The sequence below is a fragment of the Elephas maximus genome, chromosome 6 (assembly GCF_024166365.1).
Source record: "Elephas maximus indicus isolate mEleMax1 chromosome 6, mEleMax1 primary haplotype, whole genome shotgun sequence".
Classification (NCBI taxonomy): domain Eukaryota; kingdom Metazoa; phylum Chordata; class Mammalia; order Proboscidea; family Elephantidae; genus Elephas; species Elephas maximus.
The window spans coordinates 18,036,235-18,062,188 of NC_064824.1; the positions used below are offsets into that span (position 1 = coordinate 18,036,235).

Sequence of the window (25,954 nt, forward strand, 5' to 3'; positions counted from 1 at the left end):
TCCCTGGGACCATGCTTCTCAGAGCCTCTGCCCCACAGGGGTCCTGAGTGGGCCTTGTGAAGGTCCTGCAGCCAGGAACTGACTTGGCTGAGAGCGGGGGCCGCAGCTGGGCATATTTCGTGGAGATGCAGCTCAGCTCGGTTGCTCTGGAGGATGGGAATGGCAAGGTGACCAAAGCTTGGAGGGGATCACAGGACAGCAGATAAGCCTTTCTCGTTGCTGGGACTGAGGGTGCACCTCCCAAGACAGCACAGGCTGGGCAGGTTCCTAAATGTGCTCGCCACTGTCCACTGTGAGTGTGTGCATGTGTGCACATATGTGTAACTGTGGGGTGGGGCACTAGAAGTAGAAAATTTTAGATTGAAAGCCATATTTGTACCAAGGGATCCCACCCCTCACTGGCTCAAATTAATTGGCCTAGGGGTGGCCAGCTCATCTCTCTAAACTGGGGACACAGAGCCACTGGTGTTCATTCTTGAAGCCTTGGGATCTGGGGCTGCCATAGAGGCCACCTATGTTGACCTACAAGGGGAGCAAAGAGCAGGAAGCCACAGTAGGCTCCATGTGGCCCAAAGAGAGAGACAGAGACAGAGAGGACCAGGACTCATGGCTAACACCTTCCTCCCCCCAGGACAACCAGCCCTGCCTTCCTTCTGCTCTGGGGTCCATGAATCATTCCTATACAACACTCCCTTTACTGAACACTGGCTTCTACAGACTTGAGTTTATTGTAACCAAATGGTCCTCACCTAAGATAGGACCTACCTGAATAAACAGGATGCCTCTTACCATTACTGTTACGGTAAATCACACATGAATTGCATGCAAAAAAGTGCAAACACCAGTGGACCCCAAATTCTCCCAACTTTCACCGTTCATTTACCACAAAACCTAATTAATGTTCAGGGGTGGTGGGCTGGACACCAACCTGGTCACTCTCCAAGGTGACGAGGCTGGGGAGTCAGCAGTGTTAGAGTTAACGAGACTGATGATCCTGACGGAGCCCCCAGGCCTCCCACCTGCCCCTTGCTGCACCCAGCTACCCTCCTAGCCTGGGCCCCACTCACCATCAGCGGGGCTGAGGCCCCGGGCTGCAGAGATCATGGAGAGGGTGGGGCTGCTGTGCACAGAACGGAGGTAGTGCTCCATATGGGGGTTCACGTACGGGTGGGGGGCACTCAGGGGGGACTCCCCAGGGCCGGCAGGGTGTGGGGAAAGCCGGATCAAAGAGATGTCAGAGATGACAGGGCTGCCGCTCAGGGTAGGAGGCCTGCGAAGACAAAGGGAAGGTCCTGAGAAGGGCTGCCCGCCTGTTGGAGGGTGCACAGGGAACCCCACCAAGAACCCAGAACCAACATGGACAGCTCTTGACTGTCATAGGAAGAGGTTCCAGAACAATGTCTACTTTTTAATTTCATATATCAGCACCCCTTGATGGATTCACATAGAGTCTGGTGAAGGCATATATGAATCTTCTTCGTGGTGGAGTGGCCCGCCCACCCCACGCCTGATGCATGGGGTCTGTGTGTACGTGACTGGATCTGCTGGACCACAGGCTCGGCAGGCCCCTCACAGGGCTGCGTTGTCACCACTGTTTCCCCCCGTGCCTACCAGGGCTGAGCACAGAGCAAGAGCTCAATAGATATTTGTTAAGTGAGTGAATGAATGGATTCCATGAACACGTATGGAAAACAGAACATGGAAACATGAATATCGGTGTTGCAACCCAAAGAGCTCATATTCCTAAGAGAACTGAGAAAAAGAGAGGAGTTGGGAGGTGCCCTGCAAGTGGGGTTTCTCATCCAGTGGGGCAGTCATTGGTGTGAAGTTGTCAGTCACAGGGTCAACCGTGAAGCCAGAGATCAGCATTCAAGATGACACTGAAATGGCAAGCTGTATGGAAAGTTCTGGAATATCGCTGTAGCCCTCCTTGCATGGAATTCCTGCTGATGCGAATAGGCCCTTCCTCCTCAGACTCCATCACTGCTCAGTTGTGCCTCTGGCTTGGTCCCGCCTGGGCTGGGCTGGTGTGGCAGCCAACTGTCCACCCGCGAGGAGGAGCCTGCTCTGCTCAACACAACCCACAGGGCTTTCACAGCAGGTCTGCTGACCTGGAGCGTAGAGGCAGCGGATCTAGTGGTGTTTCAAGGCTGTCTACTCAAAAAAAATCAGACATTCTGGACACGTTGCTGTGAAATCAGTTAAGTCACTAGGAACCAAATTGACCAAGTTTTAATTCTTAAGAAAATAGTCTCTCTGTGATCTGACATAGTAGAAAGAAAAGAACATGGGCTTTAGAACCACACAAGCCTAGATTAGAACCAGTGGATCACACTGAGAAAGGAACACAACCTCTCCAAGCCTTAGTTACCTTGTCTGTAAAATGGGGATAACAGTGTCTATTTCACAAGGGTGCCGTGAGGATGAAAGTCCCCAGAACCGTGTCTGAGACCGAGCGGGCATTAATACATGCCAGCTACTATTACAGCTGTGGAGCCCTGCTGGCGCAGTGGTTAAGAGCTCAGCTGCTAACCAAAAGGTTGGCAGTTCCAATCCACCAGCTGCTCCTTGGAAACCCTATGGGGCAGTTCTACTCTGTTCTATAAGATCGCTGTGAGTTGGAATCAACTCGACAGCCACGGGTTTGGTTTTGGTTAATTATTACAGCAGTAGTGCCATACTTGGAGAGCAAAACCCAGAAGTGCCCGGAAGCCCTTAGACAGCTAATCAGTGATCAGGTCTTTCCATCTGATTTGTGTGGTTGTGTGGCAAGATGCTGTCAGAACTGGTTACTACAGGGAGGGAATGACTTGTCCTCGTGGCTGGAGCAAACCAGAGACGGTTACTAAGAACATTCAGTAGCACATGAGAATCTTGCCTACAGTACAGTAAAAGCAGGGCCTGAACAGGTGACATGCAGATGTCTTAACACCTGGATTGCACCAACTCCCCACTCGCCCGAAGGCTGTTGCTATGACATTTTCTAGCCTTTGCAGATGTGACTGCTGTGGCCGTGGCTGTTCAATGAGGCTGCCAGGCCACATTCACGCTCCTGTGCTTTTGCCCAAGTTGAGCCTTGGCCTCGAATGCTTTCCTGTATCGGTGCCTCATTGGGCAAATTCCTTCTCATCACTTTAAGTCCCGGTCAAGGTCTCTCCTTTGTGACACCCCTCCCCCCGAGGCCCCCTCCCCTGGCATGAGTGTCCTCCTCCCTGCTGCCCCATGGAGCCCTGTTCCATCTCTGGTTTGCCACTCATGTCCCAGGGTAACGGGGTCTGCTCAGAGCAGGGTGTGTCTGTATCTCTGCACTCTCAGCACCTGGCCCAGGAATGGGCATCCTGCAGGGGCTCAGAGCACTTTCTGAATCCATGGGTGGCAGCATTTCTTGTGCCAGGCACTGAGCTGGGCATGAGGGAGCCTATGGAACATGTGATTGTAACAACGCTACCTTTAGAGGGCAGTGCACCTGCAAGGTGAGGTCATGGGTGGCCAGTTTTGGAATTTTTACCTTCCGTGGGGAAGACCTGGGTTCAAATCCTGACCAACGCACCTCAAGCACTGCCACTGCCTGTCTGTTAGTGGAAGCGTGTGTGTTGACATGATGCTGAACAGGCTCTTCTCGGCAGGTGCAGAGCAGGCCTGGATTACAGAGCCTGTTCGGAGGAAGCCAAGGCTTGGAGACAGCAGGCAGGACCCTGCATCTAGGCACCGCCTGCCCTTGAGAGCACTGGTTGTTGGACCAGACAGGCTGGTTCGTTTTCTCACTTAGCAGTGTGGCCCTGGCCAGGGTGCTGTCTCTGGTTCCCACCAGAGTGGGACAAAAAGACCAGTGCAGAGCACACAGGAGGGGTTAACACACCCTAGCTCCCTTCCCGTCCCTTCCTAGTCACAGGGTAGTTTAGAGTGTGGGCGTCTGCTGATCTGGACACCCAAGACCCAAGACGACAGGCCCATCAGCCTACAGAGCCCTGTATACCTGTCCAGACACCTCCTCCTGGAAGCCTCACTAGATGTGCCCTCTGCTCATGGCCCCTGAGATCACAGCTGTGCCCTCACCTGGCATCCCTCAAGGGGACGAGCTGTATGCCAGCTCTTATACACACGGATTGCCTTTTTAATCAAAACAAAACATTCACAAGGTAGGCACTTTACACCCATTTTACAGAGAAGAACACACCCGGGGGGCAAGACCCTTCAGACAGCAGGTGGTGGGACCACAGCGCCATCCCAGGTGTGTCTGGGCCAGATCCTGGGCCCACCTGCTCAGCAAGGAAGTGCATGCTCCTGATGACTCTTGGTTCTTTGCGAGCAGAGCTCTGGGGCTAGGTACAGGATTGGGGAGTGGAGGCCCGGGCAACACCTGACAACCAGAGGGACGGTGAGGGGACAGATTTTTCCCACCCCGTTTCAGCTCTCTTTTGCCTTCACCCCCACCTTTACCCCACCACCCCACAATCCAATCCTGTTCTGGAAAGGAACTGGGGCTCTGATGTTGTGATGTGAATGACTGACATGGATCCGGGGGTACAAGTGCTTCAAGATATCATTTTGACAAACCAAATAAAGCCAAAGGAATGAATCTCAAATGGCAGAACTTCAAACACACACAACTCACAAAGCAGGTCCTTTGGGGACCAGAGCGTCTCTTTCATGGATGCTCGGCCCCATCCTTGAGCCCAGCTGAGAGTCTTGTGTGGGCTGGGTCCCGCCAGTGCAGGTGGACAGCGGACCAGGCCGTGGGGACCTCACCAGGAAAGGAGTCTGCTGGTGAAATCAGAGCCGCTGCTTCTGGTCGACCTCAGCCGCAGCCTCCCTTTCTTTTCCTGCTTCCACACATTGTACGGCAGGGGCTCTGACCTGGTCTAAGTGTGACCTGTCCAGGCCTTGAATTCTGACAACTGGGCAGACTCGAACAGGAAGCCTTGAGGACAAGGCGCGGGGTGAGGGGGGGTGTCAGCTGTGGAAGCTCATTTTAAAAGGTGGCCACAGCCTCATGTGTCATGCATACACATGTGTGTGCACACATACTCAGGCCATAACAGCAGGCCCAGAAGAGCCCGGCCTTCAGCAAGCTACTCAGGCTGCACACTGCCCCTCTGCACTGCCTTTCCCCTGAAAGTCCAGCTCTGGGTTCATCTGAGCCTGTACTTCATCATATTCCTGGCAAAGCTGCCCTAAGCACTAGCTGTGTCCAGGGCCCTGCAGAGAGCTCAGAGGCCAGGTGGAAGAGGAGACCCACAAACCAGGCAAGCAGCAGGCAGTGTGACAAGGGCTAGAGCAGAAGGGCAGGCCCCTAACACTACCTGCAAGTGTGAACAAAGGTTTCTCAGAGGAGGGGACACTGGGTTGGGCCCTGAGGGATGAACAAGGGTTAACGAGGAAGGACATTCCGGAGGACGGAAGCAGCTCTTGCAGGGATGATGTGTACGCGTGTGCTGGGGAGGACAGGAGCATCGCCCACTGACAGCTTCAGGCTGGGGCTGTACGGAACCTACTTCCCCGTCTGCTCTAGGGGTGGGTGGTGACCCTGGCCCAGCTGATCAGAGCACTCCATATCCAAGTCATCGTGCTGGGTTCACAGAGGAGCATGTGCCCACAACAGCAGCTCTGGCTGGCATCTTTGGGAAAGGAGGGCTCCCTGTTCACAGGGGTTCTTCAGCTGATAGAATGAAGCATGAAGAATAAACAGGACACAGAGAACAGCAGAGCTGACAGATGGAGAACCAGATTCCGGATTTGAGACCTTTGAGCGTTCCGGATTTGAGCCTTGCCTAAAGCTATCACCTTTGGCTTTTTCTGTTATTGGAGCCAATGCATTTTTCTTCTTTTGTTTGTTTAAACCAGTTTGTGCTGAGTTTTTCTGTCTTAGGGTCGTTGTGAGTCAGAGTCGACTTGAACAGCAGTGGGTGGGTTTTTTTGGGGGGCAACTGAAGAAGCCTTGACTAATACAGCCTCCCACTGCCAGAGTGATCCAGGCCTGGCGACCTGCAAGACAGACCTCAGCCACGGCGCTTCAGGCTATCTACCCTCCACCCTGCAGGTTTGTAGGAGAGGCCCCTGACGTCCTGCTCACAGCCGCTGAGGCTGCGGAGGGCAGCTGTGCTGGCCGTTCACGTCTGAACGTGAGGCACAAACAGGGGCTCTGGGTAAGAGGAACAGCCAACTGCAGCCCTGCTGCCTCCTGTGTGATTGTGAGTGAGTGTGAGAGGGAGTGAGAGTGTGAATGCATGCTTGAGTGTGAATGTGAGAATGAATGAATGTGTGCATGTGAGAGTGTGAATATGTGTACGAACGTAAGAGTGAGTGTGAATGTGTGAGTATGAGAGTGTGAACGTGTGACTGGGAATATGTGAGTATGAATGTGGGAGTGTGAATGTGGGGGTATGAGTGTGTACATGTTAATGTGAGTGACTGTGAATGTGAATGTATGAGTGTGAATGTATGAATGTGAATGTATGTTAATGTATGACAGTGAATGTGAGTGTGACTGAGTGTGAGTATGAATATGAATGTGAGTGTGAATGTGTGAGTATGAATGTGAATGTGTAAAAGTGTGAATGTGTGTGAATGAGTGAGTGTGAATGTGTGTGAATGAGGGAGAGTGTGAATTGTGAGTGTATGTGAATGTGGGAGTGTGAATGTGTGAGTATGAAGGTGAATGTAAGTGCGAATGGGAGTATGAATGTGAATGTATGAAAGTGTGAATGTGTGTGTGTGAATGAGAGTGTGAACGTGGGAGTGTGAATGTGGGAGTGTGAATGTATGAGTGTGTGAATATGTGTGTGCATGTCTGAGTATGAATATGAATGTGTGAGAATGTGAATGGGAGTGTGAATGTTTAAAAGTGTGAATGAGAGTGTGAATATGTGAGTGAATGTATGAGTGTGAGTGTGAATGTGGAAGTGTGAACTGTGAGTATGAATGTGCATGTGTGAGTGTGAATGTGTGAGTTTGAATGTCAATGTGAGAGTGTGAATGTGTGACAGTATGAACGTGAGGGTGAGTGTGAATGTGTGAGAGTGTGAATGTGAGATTCTAAATCTGAGTATGAATGTGAGTGTGAATGCGTGAGTGCGATGTGTGAGTATGAGTGTGAATGTGTGTCAGTGTGAATGTGTGTGAGATTATGTGTGTGAATGTGTGAGTGTATGTGTGTGTGCACATGAGTGTGGCAGTGATGACAGAAGTGGTGCCTTGGGCAGGAGCTCAGCTGGGATGGCTGCTCCTGTCACGGTGGAGGAGCCCCGCGCCCTCTGAGCGTCTGCTCTTGCCTATCAGCCGGGATGGCTGCTCCTGTCCCAGTGGAGGAGCCCCACGCCCTCTGAGCGTCTGCTCTTGCCTATCAGCTGGGATGGCTGCTCCTGTCCCAGTGGAGGAGCCCCGCGCCCTCTGAGCGTCTGCTCTTGCCTATCAGCTGGGATGGCTGCTCCTGTCACGGTGGAGGAGCCCCGCGTCCTCTGAGTGTCTGCTCTTGCCTGTCAGCCGGGATGGCTGCTCCTGTCCCTGTGGAGGAGCCCTGCGCCCTCTGAGTGTCCGCTCTGGCCTGTCAGCTGGGATGGCTGCTCCTGTCACGGTGGAGGAGCCCCGCGCCCTCTGAGCGTCTGCTCCGGCCTGTCAGCCGGGATGGCTGCTCCTGTCACGGTGGAGGAGCCCCGCGCCCTCTGAGCGTCTGCTCTGGGCTGTCAGCCGGAATGGCTGCTCCTGTCCCTGTGGAGGAGCCCTGCGCCCTCTGAGTGTCTGCTCTGGGCTGTCAGCCGGAATGGCTGCTCCTGTCCCTGTGGAGGAGCCCTGCGCCCTCTGAGTGTCTGCTCTGGGCTGTCAGCCGGGATGGCTGCTCCTGTCACGGTGGAGGAGCCCTGCACCCTCTGAGTGTCTGCTCTGGCCTGTCAGCCGGGATGGCTGCTCCTGTCCCTGTGGAGGAGCCCTGCGCCCTCTGAGTGTCTGTTCTGGGCTGTCAGCCGGAATGGCTGCTCCTGTCACGGTGGAGGAGCCCCGCGCCCTCTGAGCGTCTGCTCTGGGCTGTCAGCCGGAATGGCTGCTCCTGTCCCTGTGGAGGAGCCCTGCGCCCTCTGAGTGTCTGCTCTGGGCTGTCAGCCGGGATGGCTGCTCCTGTCACGGTGGAGGAGCCCTGCACCCTCTGAGTGTCTGCTCTGGCCTGTCAGCCGGGATGGCTGCTCCTGTCCCTGTGGAGGAGCCCTGCGCCCTCTGAGTGTCTGTTCTGGGCTGTCAGCCGGAATGGCTGCTCCTGTCACAGTGGAGGAGCCCTGCGCCCTCTGGGCGTCTGCTCCGGCCTGTCAGCCGAGATGGCCGCTCCTGTCACGGTGGAGGAGCCCTGCGCCCTCTGAGTGTCTGCTCCGGCCTGTCAGCCGGGATGGCTGCTCCTCTCTGGAAGGCTGGGGCAGGACCAGGAAAGGGCTTCTCTTTCTCTCTCTCTCTCTCCTGTTGGCAGAGGGAAGAGGCCTGGCAAAGTCCCTGGGAGGAATTTCTGGGCCAGACCCAAAGGTGGTGGCTGGAAAAAGAAAGAGGAATAGGAGAAAGGGGAGACTGGACAAAGTTAGCTGTGACCTAACTGGGTGGATGCTGTTGTAGTCTAACTAGACGTTGCCAAGGCAAAGCCAGGGCCAGATTACCCAGTGAACAAGGTACACACAGGCGAAAACTGTGCCTTCCCACCAATCTACAGTGCACAATTTCACTTGTCCCCTACCCCGGCAAAGCTGTGGTGAAACCCAGGCGAAACGGCTCACCACAGATTAACGAGGAAACACAACTAAGCCCGTGCGTAAATTGCTCAACGCAAGCCAGTGCATACCGTGTTTACTGGTTAATCTGCCCCTGGCTGCTTCTGTGTTGAAGTCTGAAGGATTGGGTGAACACTTACTACATCCAACATACTCAGCACCTCAGCAGATACTTTCTATCACCTCCACTTTACAGGTGAGAACACCGAGGCTCAAGGAAGTGCGGTGATTGCCAAGGTGCAGGCCTGTAAGGGCACAAGAGGATTAGCCAAGTCTTCTTGCCTCTGAAGTGGACCACCCAGCCGCCATTGACTGAGGGCCTCACTTCTGCCTCAACCTGTCCTTGGCTCAGGATCCCTTTGTAGACCCCTCACCTCAGGCGGTCCTCAAGCCGACCCTGGGGGGCAGGCTGAGGGGAGCCACCCTCACTCAGGGCAGAGCCCAGGCTTCTCAGCCAGGCAGATCTGGGTTTGAATCATGGCTTTGACACTTATCTTGGACCACGGTTGTGTGTCTGTTCTGAGCCTCAGTGTCCCTGGCCACAGAATGGGGCAATAGGACCTGCAAGAAGGGCAGTCTCTCAGTCATCTAGTGCTGCTGTAACAGAATACCACAAGTGGGTGGTTTTAATGAACAGACATTTATTTTCTCACAGTTTAAGAGGCTAGAAGACCAAATTCAGAGCACTGGCTCTAGGGCAAGGCTTTCTCTCTCTGTCGGCTCTGGAGGAAGGTCCTTGTCTCTTTAGCTTCCACTTCTTGGTTCCTCGCATATCTCCAAGTGTCATGGATTGAATTGTGTCCCCCAAAAATATCTGCCAACTAGTTGGGCCATGAGTCCCGGTATTGTGTGACTGTCCACCATTTTATGTGATTTCCCTATGTGTTGTAAATCCTGTCACTATGATGACATGAGACGGATTAGCAGCAGTTATACTGATGAGCTATACAAGATTAGATAGTGTCTTAAACCAGTCTCTTTTGAGATATTAAAAGAGAAGCGAGCAGAGAGATGGGAGACCTCACACCACCAAGAAAGCAGTGCCGGGAGCAGGGCGCATCCTTTGGACCTGAGGTTCCTGCGCTGAGATGCACCACAAGGGCCTTCCACCAGAGCTGACAGAGAGATAAAGCTTTCCCTTGGAGCCAGCGCCCTGAATTTGGACTTCTAGCCTACTGGACTGTGAGAGAATAAACTTCTCTTTGTTAAAGCCATCCACTTGTGGTATTTCTGTTATAATAGCACTAGGTGACTAAGACACCAAGTGTCTTGGTATCATCTATCTTACCCATCTGTCCTTCCTTTATCTGCTCATTTTATATTTTGTAAGGGATTAATTCAAGACACATCCTATACTAATCCTGTCTCATTATATAACAAAGACAGCCCATTCCCAAATTCCCATACTCACTGCCATCAGGTCAGATTCCGACTCATAGCGACCCTATAGAACAGAGTAGAACTGCCCCGACACATATTTTGGGGGACACAGCCCAATCCACAACTGGCAGCGTGAGCTGTAAGGAGGGAAGAATGGACAGTGTGCCCAGCTTCACCTGGGAACAGGAGGTGCTCGGCACTGCTCGCCACCTCTCCCTTTAGAGAGATGCACCTCCCACATCAAATCCCAGGCCTTTCTGCACACATTTTTGGAGGGGGATCAAATGAAAGGCCACGGCAATCAGAATCCTACATGGCCACATGTGAGTTAGGGCTAACCTGTCCAGGCCTGAGGACCAGGCCAGATGCCCCAGAGCTGGGCCCTGCCCTGGGAGCTAGAACGTCTAGGGGTAGGTTCTTGAGGGCATGCAGCTTCCGCTGGGCTGGAAGGGTAAGATCTAATGGCTGGGGGACAGAAGGGAAGCACTCTGACCAGCATCACAGCCTGAGCAGAGGCGCGGGGCAGGAGCAGACATGTTCTTTTCACTGCAGTGAGAGAAGAGAAGGAAGTGCAGGGATTAGGGGCTCTGGGTGGGTGGGGACCCCGTGTCCCACCCATGGTGCCATGCTTGGGCAAGAACAGCCCAGAGCTGGGGGGTGCTGGCTCAGCCAGACTGCCCCTGGGGGTGGGGGCCAGGGGAGGGAGCACTGATCCAACAAGGCTCCTTCTGACAGCTCTGTGCAGAGGCCTTCAGGGCAGGTAGGACCACCAGAAACAGGTAGAAGAGGGCCCTTTGCATCCCGTTTTGCAGTTAGCACTACTGAGTCCAAAGAGACAATGACATGACCGTGGTGAGGCCAGACCACAGGACTGGAAAACTAGGAGCGAGGCTGTGGTGCTTAGAGGCCTCCACTGGAGATGCGAAAGACAGACAGTCGCTTGTGGCTACGGAGCCTTGAAGCTCCACCTCCTGCCCGTTTCTCGGGGAGACTTATGGCCTCAGTGACAAGAGGAATGAGACCCCCCCATCCTGTGTGGCCCACCTGCCCCTCCCCTCCTCACCCTGCGTGCCAACCCCATTGCTTCCTCTCTGCTCCTTGGGACAGGCTGTGCTCAGTCTCACAGCCTCTGGCCCTTACTGTCTGCCCATCACTCATGGCCCTCTCCTCTACAGCTTACTCTGCTCCTTTTTTCCCCAGTTAACCACCCCCGCCTTCTCCCCAGGGGGCCAGCTCACCAGGATGCCTCCAGCCCCACTCTGAGGCCAGGCCCCCTGTGAGATGCTGCTGTGGAAGGCAGCTCTTCTTTCAGCAGGTCCACCTCTACTGATAATGTAGCGACCTCCCACATGGCGGTCTCCCCCCTGGACAGGCAGCCCCAGGAGCAGGTACACTTGCCCAGCACCAGGCCCGGCACCCACCTGATACACGGAGCACGCTCAGGATGTGTCTGCTGAATGAACGAACGGGCAAGAGCATTGAGTGAGGAGCACAGCACTAGTACCTGAAGGCTGAGCTCCATCTCAGCCCAGTGCTACTGTGTGGTTTGGGTGAAGCCATGTGGCCTCTCTGGACCTCAGTTTCCTCATCTGTAAAACAACGACGACAGTGGCCCTACAAATTTGCAGCGAGACGCAGAGGGAAGGCATTGTAGTGGACTGATAACAGCACCCATAGGTAAGTCCAAGTCCTAACCTAATTGCTGTACCTTGTAAACGTTACCTTCCTTGGAAAAAGGGTCTTTGCAGACGTGATGAAGTTAAGGATTCTGAGATGAGAATATCACTCTGGATTATCTGTGTGGGCCCTAAATGCCATTACAGATGTCCTATAAGAGAGGAGGAGGGAGAGATGATACACACAGAGGAGGAAGAGGCAATGACTACAGATGCAGAGACTGGAGTGACAGGGCCCACAAGGCATGAGGCCAGCAGCCACCAGGAGCTGGAAGAGGCAAGGAATGGCTCTTTCCAGACCTCCAGAGGGCACATGGCCCCACACATACCCTGACTTTGGCCCAGTGATGCTCATTTCAGACTTGTGGCCTCCAGAAGTGTGAGAGAATAAATGCTGTCGTGTTATGTCTTCCGGTTCATGCTAACTTGTTACAGCTGTCAAGTCAATTCTGATTCATGGCTACTCTACAGGACAGAGCAGATCTGCCCCATAGGGTTTCCAAGGAGTGGCTGGTGGATTCAAACTACCGACCTTTTGGTTAGCAGCCTGAGCTCTTAGCCACTGCGCCACCAGGACTCTAATACAGCATATTGTGTCTGCGTGTAGCAGACCCACAGGAGGTGGCAACATCACCATCATTATATCATCACGTTTCCTCAGTATCTGTACATTTCAGAAAGTAGGGCCCAGATATGTTATAGTTTGGGATGCCCCAGCCCGCTGTGTCTGGTCCATGGGCACAGGCCGGCAGGTACAGGCGAGGGCAGGTGCTCTCAGCAGGGGTGGGCGTGCTGAGGGCTGTGTCCTGTGCCGGCCCGTGCTCCCAGGGCTCTGGGGTGTGCTCGCCCGCCCACTGCCAGGATTACACGGTCACTGATTCCCATAGTGGCTCCACCTCGCACACAGCCCCGGCACGTCAAACTCCTGCCCTGGGACCGTTGCCCGTGCGGGCCGGTTTTATCTTGGGGCCAAAATGCTACCACCCACCAGGATCACAGGGCCATGGGTGGGGTTGGCAGAGCTCGGAAGTGCGGGGCGTGACCCCTTCTGCTGTTGCTGAGCTGCCAGAGGAGGGACCCTGGGGCTGGCACCTACCTTCTTAGAGACACCAGGCAGGCATTGTCTGCGCCCACTGACTAGCTCCAATGACCCCTGGCTTGCCGCAGCGCCCAGTCCTTTCTCCCTCCTGCCAAGCTACGGCTCCCTAAAGGTAGGGTGCGGCAGGCGGCAGGCGGCAGGCCAATATCTGCTTCCACCAGCACAGCTCCATTCAGGGCCTCAGAAGAGAATCCAGCCTCCTCTCCAGGTTTTTTGTTGGTTGGTTTTGATTTTGATTGCTTGTTGCTTTTTGCATGTGAAACTATATACTGTAAAGCTTGCTTACCACATTTCCCATAAATTAGCTTAGAAAGTTCCAGAAATTCAGTCACTTAAAAAATGTACTCGGGGGTTTCCTTTTTTAAAGAGATGTACAGTGGATTCTTTTTGGAAAACAAGGGAGAAGCACCCCCTCCCCCTACAGGAGCCCAGTTTGTTTTCTGCATCAATCTACCCGTTCCTGTGTGTCTGTCCTGCAGTCTGCCCATGTGGGGGTTCAGCGAAGGATATACCCCAAAAGCGGTAACCATAAGCAAGAGCCCGGACCACAGTTCCTGTCACTCCTTCTTGCCCTGCTCCCTACGTCCCTCACCAGCATTCCCGAGTACTGTCTCTGGCGGCACTGGGGGAGGGGGAGCTGGGGATCTGAGATAACTCAGCAGGACCCCCCTCCCAGGAGCTTATACTCGTAGACTAGGTGGTCACAAACCTGACTGGCAGGTGCCGCGCCAGAGCTTGGCCTGGTGGGCCCGACACTCCCAGGGCCTGCCCTGTACCTGCACCTGCACAGGTATCAGCAGAGCACGTGAATTCCCTAAGGCCAAGGACGCCAAGGCCGTTGGGTGGGGCACCACTGGGCGGAGGGCCTAGGTCTGGTATAAGCTGAGGAAATCTCAGCCCTGCTGACCCCGCAGCTCATGTTGGTGCCTGGGCCAAACTACCACACGAGGACCTCTGGAGTTGTGGAGGGGTAGCAGAAACTGACTGGCCTACAAACAGTACCCAAGGAGCTGGGGGCGAAGACGGGTGAGAAGGAAGGGATTCGTTCATCCAGTGGGAAATCTAAGAAAACTTCCTGCAGGTGGTGTCTGAGCTGGGCCTGGACTCTCACCACAAAGTTGACGGGAAAGGAGGTGGTGAGAGGTGGAGGCCAGGTGTTGAGGGACAGGAGAGCCTGAGCAAAGGGCAGGTCTTATGGGCGAGTACCAGGAAAGTCCTGGGGCTGTAGGAATGAAGGGGGCTGGAGCGGGAGAACACGTAGGGACATGGTAAGGGCAGTGCTGACCACCCCAACGAGGTGACAGGAAGAGCAGCCCTTCATCCACACTTGTCCCTAAGGGAGTGAGGGACCAGGCACAAACCGGGAAGGGACATCTGCCATATATGTGACCAGCCATGGAATCACTAGTCAGAATAAACGAAATGCTGATTTGGATCAGTGGGAAGAAGACAGCTCCTCAGAGAAACAGGCAAAATTGCTGAGCAGGCATGTCACAAGCAGAAAATGTTGTGACCAGTGGACATATGAAAGGGCGCTCATTGACATCGGTAAGGAGGGAAATAGGAAACAAAGTTCACAGGGAGATACTGTTTGGTAAAAACACTGACAATATCACACTGGTGGATGGGATGTGGAGAAAACTGAGTGCTTAAAACGCTGTGGGTGGAGGCGCGTATTGGCATATTGGCGAGATCACTCAGCCAAAGTCTGGCATCGTCTAAGAGAGTTAAACCGTGAATATCTACCGTCTGATTCAGCTATCCTGTTCCCAGACGTAGACTTACTCTAAAGTAAGTATATGGGGCCCAGAGGACAGAAAAGGAGTGTTCACAGCAGCAATGTTCGAAACAGCAAACGAACTCATCCCAAATGCCCACCAACAGAAACTGCTGCAGAGCACTGAGAATAAACAGATTAAGAGCCACAGGCATCAACAGGGACAGATCTCAGGCGTGTAAAGCAGAAAGTTCCCAAAGAAGACATACAGAACAATTCCATTTATGTAAAGCATAACAAAGCAAAACTAACACAACATATTGTTTGGAGAATCAGACATAAAGTAAAACTGTTACGAGATGCAAACCTGTGGTCACTAAGTTGATTCTGACTCATGGTGACCCCATGTGTTACAGAGTAGAACTGCTCCACAGGGTTTTCTTGGCTGTAGTCTTCACGGAAGCAAGTCGCCAGGCCTTCCTTCTGCGGCACTGCTGGACTGCTGGGTGGGTTTGAACTGCCAATCTTCAGGTTAATAGCCAAGCACAAAACATTTATGACACTTGGTGGGGGAAGGCTTGGGGGTGGGGCTCGGAGGTGGTGGAATATTGGATGACCAGATGGGACCTCAAAAGAGCTAGCATGTTCCCAGTCCTACGGCTGGCCAGTGGACGAGGGCCCGTGTGTCATTTTACATCTTAAACATGCTTTCCTAATTCTTTTGTATGTCTGTAATATTTAATAAGACCAAATTTTTAAAAAAGGATGACTGGGGAAATCAGAACACTTGTTCATTGTTGGCGGGAATATGAAATGGTGCAGCCACTGTGGAAAACAGTTTGGTGGTTCCTCAAAAAGTTAAACATAGAATTACCATATGACCTGGCAATTCCACTCCTGGGTGTATGCTCTAAAGAACTGGAAGGAGGGACTCAAATGGATACGTGTACAGTAACGCTCCTTGCAACATTATTCACAATAGCCGAAACGGGGAAACAACCCAAGTGCCCATTAACAGAGGGGTGCATGAGCAAAATGTGGTCCCTACGTACAATGGAATACTACTCAGCTTTAAAGAGAAATAAAGTCCTGATAGATGCTACACCAAGGATGAACGCTGAAAACATTATTCAGAGTGAAACAGGTTAGTCACAAAAGGACAATATTGTATGATCCCACTGACATGAAATACCCAGAGTATGTAAATGCAAAGCCATCAGAGTTTATTAGAGGTTACCAGGGGCTGGGAGGAGGCGGAGAGGGAGTAACTATTTAAACTGCACTGAGTGTCTGTCTGGGGTGACAAAAGACTTTTGGAAACAGACAGCGATGATGGTTGTATAACACTGTGAATGTAATTAATGTCACCAAATTGTGCAGTTAAAAATGGCAATTTTTTTGTTATATATATATTTTTGTTGTTGTTAATATATATTTTGTTGTTGTTGTTAGATGCCGTCAATTCTGACGCATAGTGACCCCATGTGATAGAGTGGAACTGCTCCATAGGGTTTTCTTGTCTATAATCTTTGCAGAAGCAGATTGCCCGGCGTTTCTTTTGCAGTGCCACTGGGTGGGTTTGAATACCCAACCTTTCGGTTAGCAGCCAAGCACTTGACCATTGGGCCACCAGGGTTCCTATATATATTTTACTACAGTAAACTTATTTAAAACAAAAAAAAAAAAGGGACGGCAAGAGGAAGCTGGTCTCTGGGTAGAAGTTGGCTGAGTGAGTGGATGGGGGTCACGGGGTGGGGAGCGGCATGGCTGCAGGGTGGGTTGGGGGACTTTGTGTGGGCAGCTGGAAATCGTTTCAGGGTTCAATGACAGCCTCCCTTATCACCAGAGGGCTCACCCTGGCTGCCCCATCTGTCTGCTACCCAGGCTCTGGCCCCAGCTTTGTCCACTGACACACATCTGTGTACACATCCAATCCACTCGACCCTTCGCTCACCCGGTTCCCATTACAGGCCCGGGCACTCCACCAGACTGAGCCGGGCGCTGGCTCTCAGCTGTCACGCCCTCACAGAGCTGTAATAAAGAAATCACTGTGTTCAGCTGACAAAGAGCAGATTTCGTACTAAGTAAACACTGATGTTTTGGTAGGGAAATTAGGTTATAAAATTGCACCTCAGAGAAGGTCATACAGATGGACTTTGTTAAGATCTAGCCACACAGTTAACGGCGGTTAACTCAATTGCCCACCCTTTATCACATTTTTCTCCCCTCAGAGCAGAAGGATAGGAAAGGTTATCAGCTTTTCCAAATGTAAAAATCAAAAGGCATCAAAGCCAAGAGGAAATATCAGGGAGGCTTTTTTCCTGGCAGAGTCCTAACTTGTGCGGAGTAGGGGAAGCTGGGGGCCTTGGATTTGATAGACGTGTCCAGTGGGGCAGGAACACAGCTGGGCCTGGGGAAGAGGTCCTGGGGGAGCTGGGCCTGCCTGGGCCCTCTTGGGTGACCTGCCATCACCCGTTAACCTCTGGTTATGTCAGGCCCTCATCTGGAATAGGAGCTGCCCTGGGCTGAGCACAGCTGAGCTGAATCTTCCAGAAAGCCACCGCTTTATGAGGGGGATTGTCATATCAGACGGCAAACAAGGGGGGCTAGACGGAGGGGCCACGCATAGGGGTGAGATGTGGTCTGGGGTGGGTGTGGCTGAGGAAGGAGCAGGGGAGGCCTTCAGTAAAGGGAGGGTCTACCAGGCTTAAGCAAAGGGGTCTGGGCTTCTGTCTGCAGGGCTCCAAGAGTGAAAAAGGTCTGGGTGGAGGGCAGGCTAGCACAGGGAAAAGGCTCCACAGTGACAGTAAGATTCTTAAACTCTGGCCTGGATTGCCAGAGTGCTGTGTGGAATTTCCCTTCCTGGAAGCCTGTCAGCACTAGATGGCCTGCTCCTGGAAGTTTAGATAAATGTCCGCTTAGAGGGGGGTGTGCTAATAATTTTAAGCAAGCTTTAGATGCCATCAGTGTGCACTTTGAAAGGGTTTCCCCTTCTTCATCCTGGCGCTGGTGTCTGCGGGGAGGGAAGAACCTTTTCTGGAATGACTCCAAGGAGGTCGTGGAGCTCCCCTCTGCTGGCTGCTGGCTGGAGGTAGGATCAGGGAGAAGATGTCCTCTTGTGCTTTCCTGCTGATGAACACACCATTTCTGGCTTCTTGGGTGCTGTGGGATCCCACAAACTCCCTTCCAGCATTGTTGCTGTTAGCTGCCTTTGAGCTAGCCCCCAGCTCATGGCAACTGTATGCACAATGGGCCAAAACACAGCCCGGCCTCACACCATCTTCACAAGAGGTTGCAGGTCAGTTGGTTGTGATCCAGAGAGCTTTCATTGGCTGATTTTCAGAAATAGATAGCCAGGCCTTTCTTCCTGGTCCATCTTTAGTCTGGAAGCTCTGCTGAAACCTGACAGTCTTGTAGCAATATACAAGCCTCCACTGATAGACGGGTGGCAGTTGCACATGAGGTGCACTGGCCAGGAATCGACCTGGGTCTCCCCCTTGGAAGGTGAGAATCTACCGCTGAACCACCACTGCCCCCTACTTCCAACATGCCACCCTGTAATTGCCCAATTCCTCCCCATCTCCCAGCAGGCCAGGAGCTCTGGGTAGACAGCAACACAGTGGTGCCTCCTGTATCCCTAACACCCGGCAAAAGACTGGCACATTACAGACACCGAGAGCTAAAAACACGCCCCGACTGAGTGAAGCAACACCAAACTCTTTCTATTTTGCTTTGGTAACATGGGTCAAGTGCACGTTTCAGAAACACAGCTGGAACGACAGGGGCAGGAACGTGTCTGCTCTCCATGGACACTAGGACATATAATCAAGAATGTCATGGTAGCTGCAATGGTGGGGGCCTGGAGGAGTCAGGCCAGCAGCAGCAGCAATGGCACCAGCATTTTCTAAGCTTGCGGGACTTGGGGCAAGGCACTGCTCATGTGTTCCCTCAACAAATGTGGACTAAAGCTGGCAGGAGTGGCCCAAGCAATGGCCCTTGCAGACAAATCTAGCCACGATGAATTATTCTGAATAAATGGATGAGTTTCAACAAGGGGATCTGTTCACCTAGAGTGGACAACCGGTACTGTGAAGTGTGAGTGGTCCCCCACTTCAAAGACCAGTCTATCCCCCAATGCCTGAACTGCTATCAGTGAGTAATCCCTTTGTGTTGACCACTGCTTTGTTTCCACGCTGGCCAGCAGGGAGAACACACCACAGCCCTTAGAAGTGAGGTAAGAGCCCCCCTGTCATGGACCGAATTGTCTTCCTCTAAAATATGTGTGGAAACCCTGGTGGCGTAGTGGTTAAGTGCTACAGCTGCTAACCAAGAGGTCAGCAGTTCAAATCCACCAGGCGCTCCTTGGAAACTCTGTGGGGCAGTTCTACTCTGTCCTATAGGGCCGCTATGAGTCGGAATTGACTCAACAGCAGTGGGTAAAATATGTGTTGTAAATCCTAACTTCTGTGCCTGTGGTTATAATCCCATTTGGGAATGGGCTGTCTTTGTTATGTTAATGAGGCAGGATTAGTGTAGGGTATGTCTTGAGTCAGTTTCTGACAAAATATAAAAGAAGCAGAATAAGGAAGAAGAGATGGGGGAAGATAGATGCCAGGCCACATGGAGATCTCTCAGGAACCAGGAAGTAAGTCGAAGAGACAAGGACTTCCTACAGAGCTGGCAGAGAGAGAAAGCCTTCCCCTGGAGCCAGTATCCTGGTTTTGGACTTCCAGCCTCCTAAACTGTGAGAAAATAAATTTCTGTTTGTTAAAGCCATGCACTTGTGGTATTTCTGTTATAGCAGCATTAGATAACTAAGACTTCCTCCCTTCCTCTCTGAGGACAGTCAGCCTTGCGGTCAGATCCCACTTACCAGCTGAGTGATGTGGTTTTCGGGTCTGATCATTGGGAGGATACCCCCATCTTCTAGGTTGCTCGAGGACTGAATGTGATCCTACCCAGCAGGGCCCTGGCATGAAATGTGGGGTTCCTTCTGGGAGCAACGGGAGCGTGGTACGAGAAGCTGCCTGTAGGGCACTCGCTATGTGCCAGGTGCTCTTCTGTGTGCCTTACGTACACTCATTCACCTCATCTTCAAAACCCCATATGGGGTCCTACATCCCTACTTACAGATGGGGAAGCTGAGGCTCGTGGAAAGGGTGGAGGTGCACTGCTAGGATTTAAACCCTTGTGCACCCTGGGGATGTGGGACAGGAAAGGCCCAAAAGGACAGGGGGCACTGCAGGGCAGTGGAGGAACCTGTAGTCCCCCGTCCTCGCCTGCTCTGCATGCCCTCCCTGCTGCAGACCACTCCTCTCTGCCCCCAGGTGACCAGGGAGCTCTCTTGCTAGCACAGAGTAGTGCCTCTCCTGCCAGGGGCCAGCAATCATCCCAGATCAAAGACCTGAGAAACTTTCACAGGCCAGATTCCATTATAAAAGAGCTGTCTGTCCCACTTAGCAGAGCAGGGGCCTGGTGTTAGGAATGTGAGCTCTCAGAGCTGGGAGAAACTTTAGTGGAGGAGCCAGGGCCAGGCAGAGGCCTCTAGGGTCAAACTGCCTGGGTTCAGGTCCCAGCTGTGCTGCTTGCTAGGAGTATGTCACTAGAGAAGGCAGGTGACCACCCCATGCCTCAGTTTCCCCATTTACAAACCGGGAGTGCTAATACTGCCCTCCCTGTAGGGTGTCCATAAGGATTAAGTGATACAATGCAGAGGACCTGTCACAGGCTCATATTACTGCATGTCATTTAGTCTGACCCCAGCATCCTACATCCAGAGAGAAGGGCCTTGCTTGATGGGGAGCTGGGGCCACTCACATCAGTGAGCCAGGGGCTCCCATCTATATGCCACTCACTCCTCTGACAGCCACAAGAGGTGGCAGCATTGCCTGATCAACTGCCTCCAGTAGATCATCAGGCTTTTTTTCTGAGGTGCCTCTGGCTGGGCTAGAACCTCCAACCTTCTGGTTAGTAGCCACGTGCTAACTGCTGGCGCCACAGAGGGAGTCCTCTTGATATAAAACAATAACAGCAAAAAGTTGCCGTTGATTCTGAGTCATGGTGTCCCCAAGAGTCGGAATCGACTCAACAGCAACAGGGTTTGGTTATCTTTTTTTCTTTGTCTTTTTTAATAATGTATTGTGTTTTGGGTGAAAGTTTACACAGCAAATTTGGTTCCCATCGATGGCCGTGATCTTTCGAGAGGAGATCACCAGACCTTTCTTCCGAGGTGCCTCTGGGTGTGTCCTAACCACTGACCTTTTGTTTAGCAGTTGAGCGCATAACCGTTTGTGCCACTCAGGACTTCTACAGACTGCCTTGACCCAGGGTTTTCTGTGCCATGTGTCTGCCTGTACCCACTTGCTCTGAAGAAGCGGTCAGCTGCAGCTTGGACACAAGTGGGGTGGAGGGGCAGAGGCCACTCTGGGTGACACTGGGCCCCCCAGCAGCCCTGACTAGGGGAGAGCCAGAGGGGCCACACAGGAGCCCAGCTAGGGCCCGCCCCTGCTCAGGAAACAAGCCCTTCGAAGGTCCTCCACAACTCTCTGAAAAGAAGATGCCCCTCTGCCAAGGGAGAGCTTTCTTGGTGAAACTCAAACAAAGCCAGTTCCCTGTGAGTTGTGAACCTGGTGTGCTATGCCAAGACTGAAAGGAGAAAATAGCCACACTTCTCTCCGCCCCACTGGTGGCCGGCTGAGGGCAGGGCGCATGAGTCACGGCAGGGCAGGGGGCTGTGTTGTTAATCTCATGGTGGGCCGGTGGAGTTCTCGAAACAATGACCTTGGAACAAGCCAGCTCCAAATCTCCTTGGGCTGGAAAATCTGTGAGCTCAGCCAGCAACAGCCAAGAAACTACTTTCTTCAGGGAAGGCACACAGACGTGGGGGCTAAACATCCCATTAATAAGCAGCTGCTGGGATGAGGGTCGGACATTCTCAGCAGCCCTCTTGAGGAGGCTCTGGGTCACACACGTGCGTGACAGAGTGTGTAAATGACAATGGCAGGAGGAGGTCCTCACCCACCTGCTGGTGGTCCCTTGTTCCCAAGGAACCAGGGCCAGTGTGCCAACCTTGCACAAGCTGAGAGCTAAGACCCAGCGCCATCTGTCCCCAGCAGGGGCTGTTCTCTGTCCTGTGTTTTGCAGGGCAGCGTTGGGCTGTGACCTCGGCACTGAGCAGAGCTGCCAAGCCCAGCTCAGGATAAAGGGGTCTGCGTGGGAGCAACTAGCCACGGTCGGGTCCAAAATCCAGGCGGGTGTTGGTGTTGGGTGTCACAGATGTCAGAAGTCAAATATGGATCCAGGCAAGAGGACAGAAGTGGGAACTGTTTCCTCCCCACCTTGTCTGCTCACCCCTTCAGCAAGCAGAGATTATGAATAGGTTTTGGAGTCATTTAGGTGAATTCAGGGCCTAGGCCTGTGAATGGGTTATCAAGGGGGATTAGGAAGGCGAGAATTCTACTACTGAACCACTACTGCCCCAGTGCTTATATGACCTCATTTAATTCTCAAAATAACCCAGAGCATTGGGTAGGTATTATTATTACTCCCTTTTACAGACGAGAACACTGAGGGTTATTAATTAACATTAATCAGCTCCCCCAAGGCTCATGAATTGAAGCCCAGGTGTCTGGCGGGTGCCATGACTGCAGTACAATTGCCTGGGGCAGTGCCAAGGGCTCCACGAGGTCATGTGGGATCAGGAGAGCGGACGGGGGCCCTGGGGCCCAGCAGGCGGCTGCTGGGACTGTAGAGAAGAGGCAGCAGAATGTGGTAGGTGGTGAGCTGGGCGGGTTGGGGGTGAGGTGTGTAGGGTGGAGCTATGGGCCTTGGACACGAAGCAGCAGGCAGGCGCTCAGGCTACAGGCTGACAGGAGATGACACTGCACCTCATTTACTGTGCAACGTTTGTGTAATTGGAGCATCTGGCGCCAGCAAGGAGGAGTGAGCTACAGCACAGTCTTAATGGGTCGGGGCCCTTCCAGCCCCAGACACATTAGTCACAGAGCAGAGCCATGCTGCCATTTTTCCTCCATGTTGTCCTGCTTCCCACCTGGGGCAAAAGAAGGGGTGGGAAGAAGGGGCTAAGAGGTGGCCTTCCAGAGCCCAAGGCTAGGCACTCAATTTGTCTCCTTTGGCTGGGCGGGGACAACTCTGCCACAATGACATGGAGCCGCAGAAGCGGTATGTCACAGGGCTCTGGGATGCAGGGTGCTGGTGCCTCACCAGGGTGTGAACCGGGCTCAGCCTCCTGGGCTCAGAGAGGAGTCTGCACCCCAGAGCCATCCTTGCCCAGAAACCAGCAGACCTTCCTCACAGGGGTGACACACCGGGGGCTGGTGCCTCTCTGACTCTCAGTCTTGATTTGTAAGATGCAGCTTATACCCTGCCTCCCAGGGCAATGGAGGAAATTAAATAATGCTGCACACATGTGCAGGCCCTCCAGAAATAACTGACTAGCTTTGTTTTATGTCTGCTGTGTGGTGCAGGGCACACTCTGAGGCTTGGTGATCCCAAAGGAGACAGTCATGGTCCCTGCCTGTGGGGAGCTGAACAACGACCCTACAGATATCCAGGTCCTGATCCCTGAAACGTGTCAACATTAGTTATATAGCAAAAGGCACTTTGTGGGTGTGATTAAAGATCTTGAGATGGGAGATTATCTTGGGTTATCCGGGTGGGACCTGAATGTAATCCCAAGAGTTCTTACAAAAGGGAAGCAGAGACAAAGAAGCTTCTACAAAGGAGGAAGCAGGTGATGTGACCATGGCAGCAGGGGAGAAAAGGCAATGTAATGTGAGGAAGGGGTCCTGAGCCCTGGAACGCAGAAGACCTCTAGAAGCTAGAAAAGGCGAGAAAACAGATCCCTCCCTGGAGCCTCCAGAAGGAACCAGCCCTGCAGACACCTTGACTTTAGAAGGTCTAGACTTGCTTCCGACTTCTGGCCTCCAGAAAAAAAAAAAACTTTTTTTTTTTTAGCTGTCTAAAAATAAACGTGTGTTGTCTTCGGCCACGGAGTTTATGATAATTTGCTACAGAGCCACAGGAGACTCAGGCGCTGCCTTCAGGGGTATCAAGTCCAGCTAAGGAGACAGACAGGAGGACAGTGGCAGATACAGGTGGGATGTGCCCCTCCCCCACCCCTGCCATCTCCTCAGGTGGGAGCCTGGCCACATCCCACTGCTGCCTGCATACCCACCTTCCACTTCTCCAAGCACTCTGCACACACTGACCCATCCTCACCCTTCACTGATGAGGAGGAAGGGACTCAGGGAGGGGGTGTGAAGTGTGTCTAACCCAGAGCTGGTGAAGGGTGAAGCCTGGAGAAGAACACCCCATGGCTCTCCATGGCCCAGGGAGGAAAGGCACCCAGGGGCCTCCCTCACTCAGCGCTGGAGCTTCTCACTCCTGAGCCTACATCAGCATCACCTAAAAGGTGCCCTAAACAGATTCCTGGGCCCCACCCCAGAGCGTCTGGCTCAACAGGTCTGGGCTGGGACCTGAAAATTTGCATTTCTAACAGGCTGCCCAAGGGTGCCAATGCTGCTGGTCCAGAGAGTCTGGGAACCACTGACCTAGGGGCTGGTGCCCTAGCCAAAGGCTGCGCGGTTCTCGGCAGGAATGGGGCAGATCCATCATGTGCCCCACGAGAAAGGCCAGGGAGTGGCCGAGGGTCTAGGGTCAGGGGCTGTAGCACTCTTCTAACTCACCGGGTCAGCAACCTTGATAGTTACTTAACCTCTCTGTACTGCCTTGGTTCCCACATCTGTAAAATAGAGATGATATGACATGCCTACCTTAAATGAGATTAAACATGTGAAGTGTTTGCAGCAAAGCCTGTTAACATACTCAGTGTTATTATGAGAAATGGCAGTCGTTAGTGTTGGGGCCTTCTTCCACCCCTGTCAGTGCAGCTCGGTGATTGGGAGATGTTAGCCGAGACATTCACCTGTAGTGATGTACACCTGCCCGGACGTGCTCTCCGTGGAGCTCTCAGCATGGCCCACGTCTCTGACTAGCCCCGGCACCCCTCACAAGAAGTGCCGCGCAGCAGACCTGCTGTGTCCAGGCCTTGTGTCACTGAGCCACCAACACACTGCCCAAGAGCAGACTTCCAATGATCAAATCTGGGACAATTTAAACAACACTGTGATAGTAACAGATTATAACCCAAAGCATAAAAGAAATATCCATGCATCCAGACAGCTATAAAGAAATACTCAAATGAGGAAAGAAATGGGAGAGAAGGGAAAGCTCTTCCTTACAGCAGAATTCCAACTGATAGAAGGAATATAGGAATAGAAAAATCACCATTTGGCAAATACTTGTAATTACTATTTCTGGGAAGAATCACAATGGATGTTACAATTGCTGTGGATGTTAAAATTGTTCTGTTGAGTCCATTCCGACTCATAGAGACCCCATGTGATAGAGTAGAACTGCCCCATGGGGTTTCCTGGGCTGTAATCTTTATGGAAACAGATTGCCAGGGCTTTCTTCCATGGAGCCGCTCGGTGGGCTCAAACTGCCAACCTTTTGGTTGGCATCCAAGTGGTTAATCATTTGTGCCACCAGCGCTCCTTAGTGAGTGAAAACAATGAGAAGCAGGATATTTACATAGTCTCAAAGTATCACCCCACAAAACACTTATTAATTACAAGGGAAAATGCTTAACATGGAGAAACCCAGTAGACGTCCCTCAACCAAGTGATTTGAATTATCTCCCGTAATGAGACGCACTGACACCACGTACCTCTTGTTACGCTTGCATTGATTTTATGGTTTATTCCCCACACACGCATAGTCTGAATATAATCACAAGGAAACATTAGGCAAACCAAAATCAGAGAGTCTATAAAGCAACTTGGCCTGTAACTTTTGAAAAGTGCCCAGGTCATGAAAGACAAAGAGATACCAAGGAACTATCTGGGGTTAAAGGTGATTAAAGAGACACGTCTGAGCCGTGGTGTTGGCAAGAATAATGAATATATCAGAAGAATGAACAAATCTGTCTTAGAAGAAATACAACCAGCATGCTCTTTAGAAAGGAGGATGACAAGACTTCGCCTCACTTACTTTGGACACATCATCAGGAAAGACCAACTGCTAGAAAAGGACATCATGTTTGGTAAAGCAGAGGGTCAGTGACAACAAGGGAAGCCCTCAATGAGACGGATTACCACCAAAGCCACAACAATGGACTCAAGCATACCAACGGTCATGAAGATGGGGCAGGACAGGGCAACGTTTTGTTCTGTTACGCATAAGGTTGCCATGAGTCAGAGCTGACTCAACTGCACCTAAAGACAACAATAAAGATGCATGACAACTAAATGCACTGTGT

The 25,954-nt window shown here is 52.4% G+C and overlaps 1 protein-coding gene across 5 annotated transcripts in view; it reads right to left on the minus strand.

Annotated features, from left to right (window-relative positions):
- GLI2 (GLI family zinc finger 2) overlaps nucleotides 1–25,954 on the minus strand; it is a 352,993-nt gene that overhangs the window by 40,150 nt on the left and 286,889 nt on the right. For all 5 annotated transcript variants that reach the window (XM_049889132.1, XM_049889129.1, XM_049889133.1 and 2 more), the window contains exon 4: nucleotides 1,068–1,270. In XM_049889132.1, coding sequence (XP_049745089.1) covers nucleotides 1,068–1,270 — 203 coding nt within the window. The remainder of the gene's footprint in view (nucleotides 1–1,067; nucleotides 1,271–25,954) is intronic.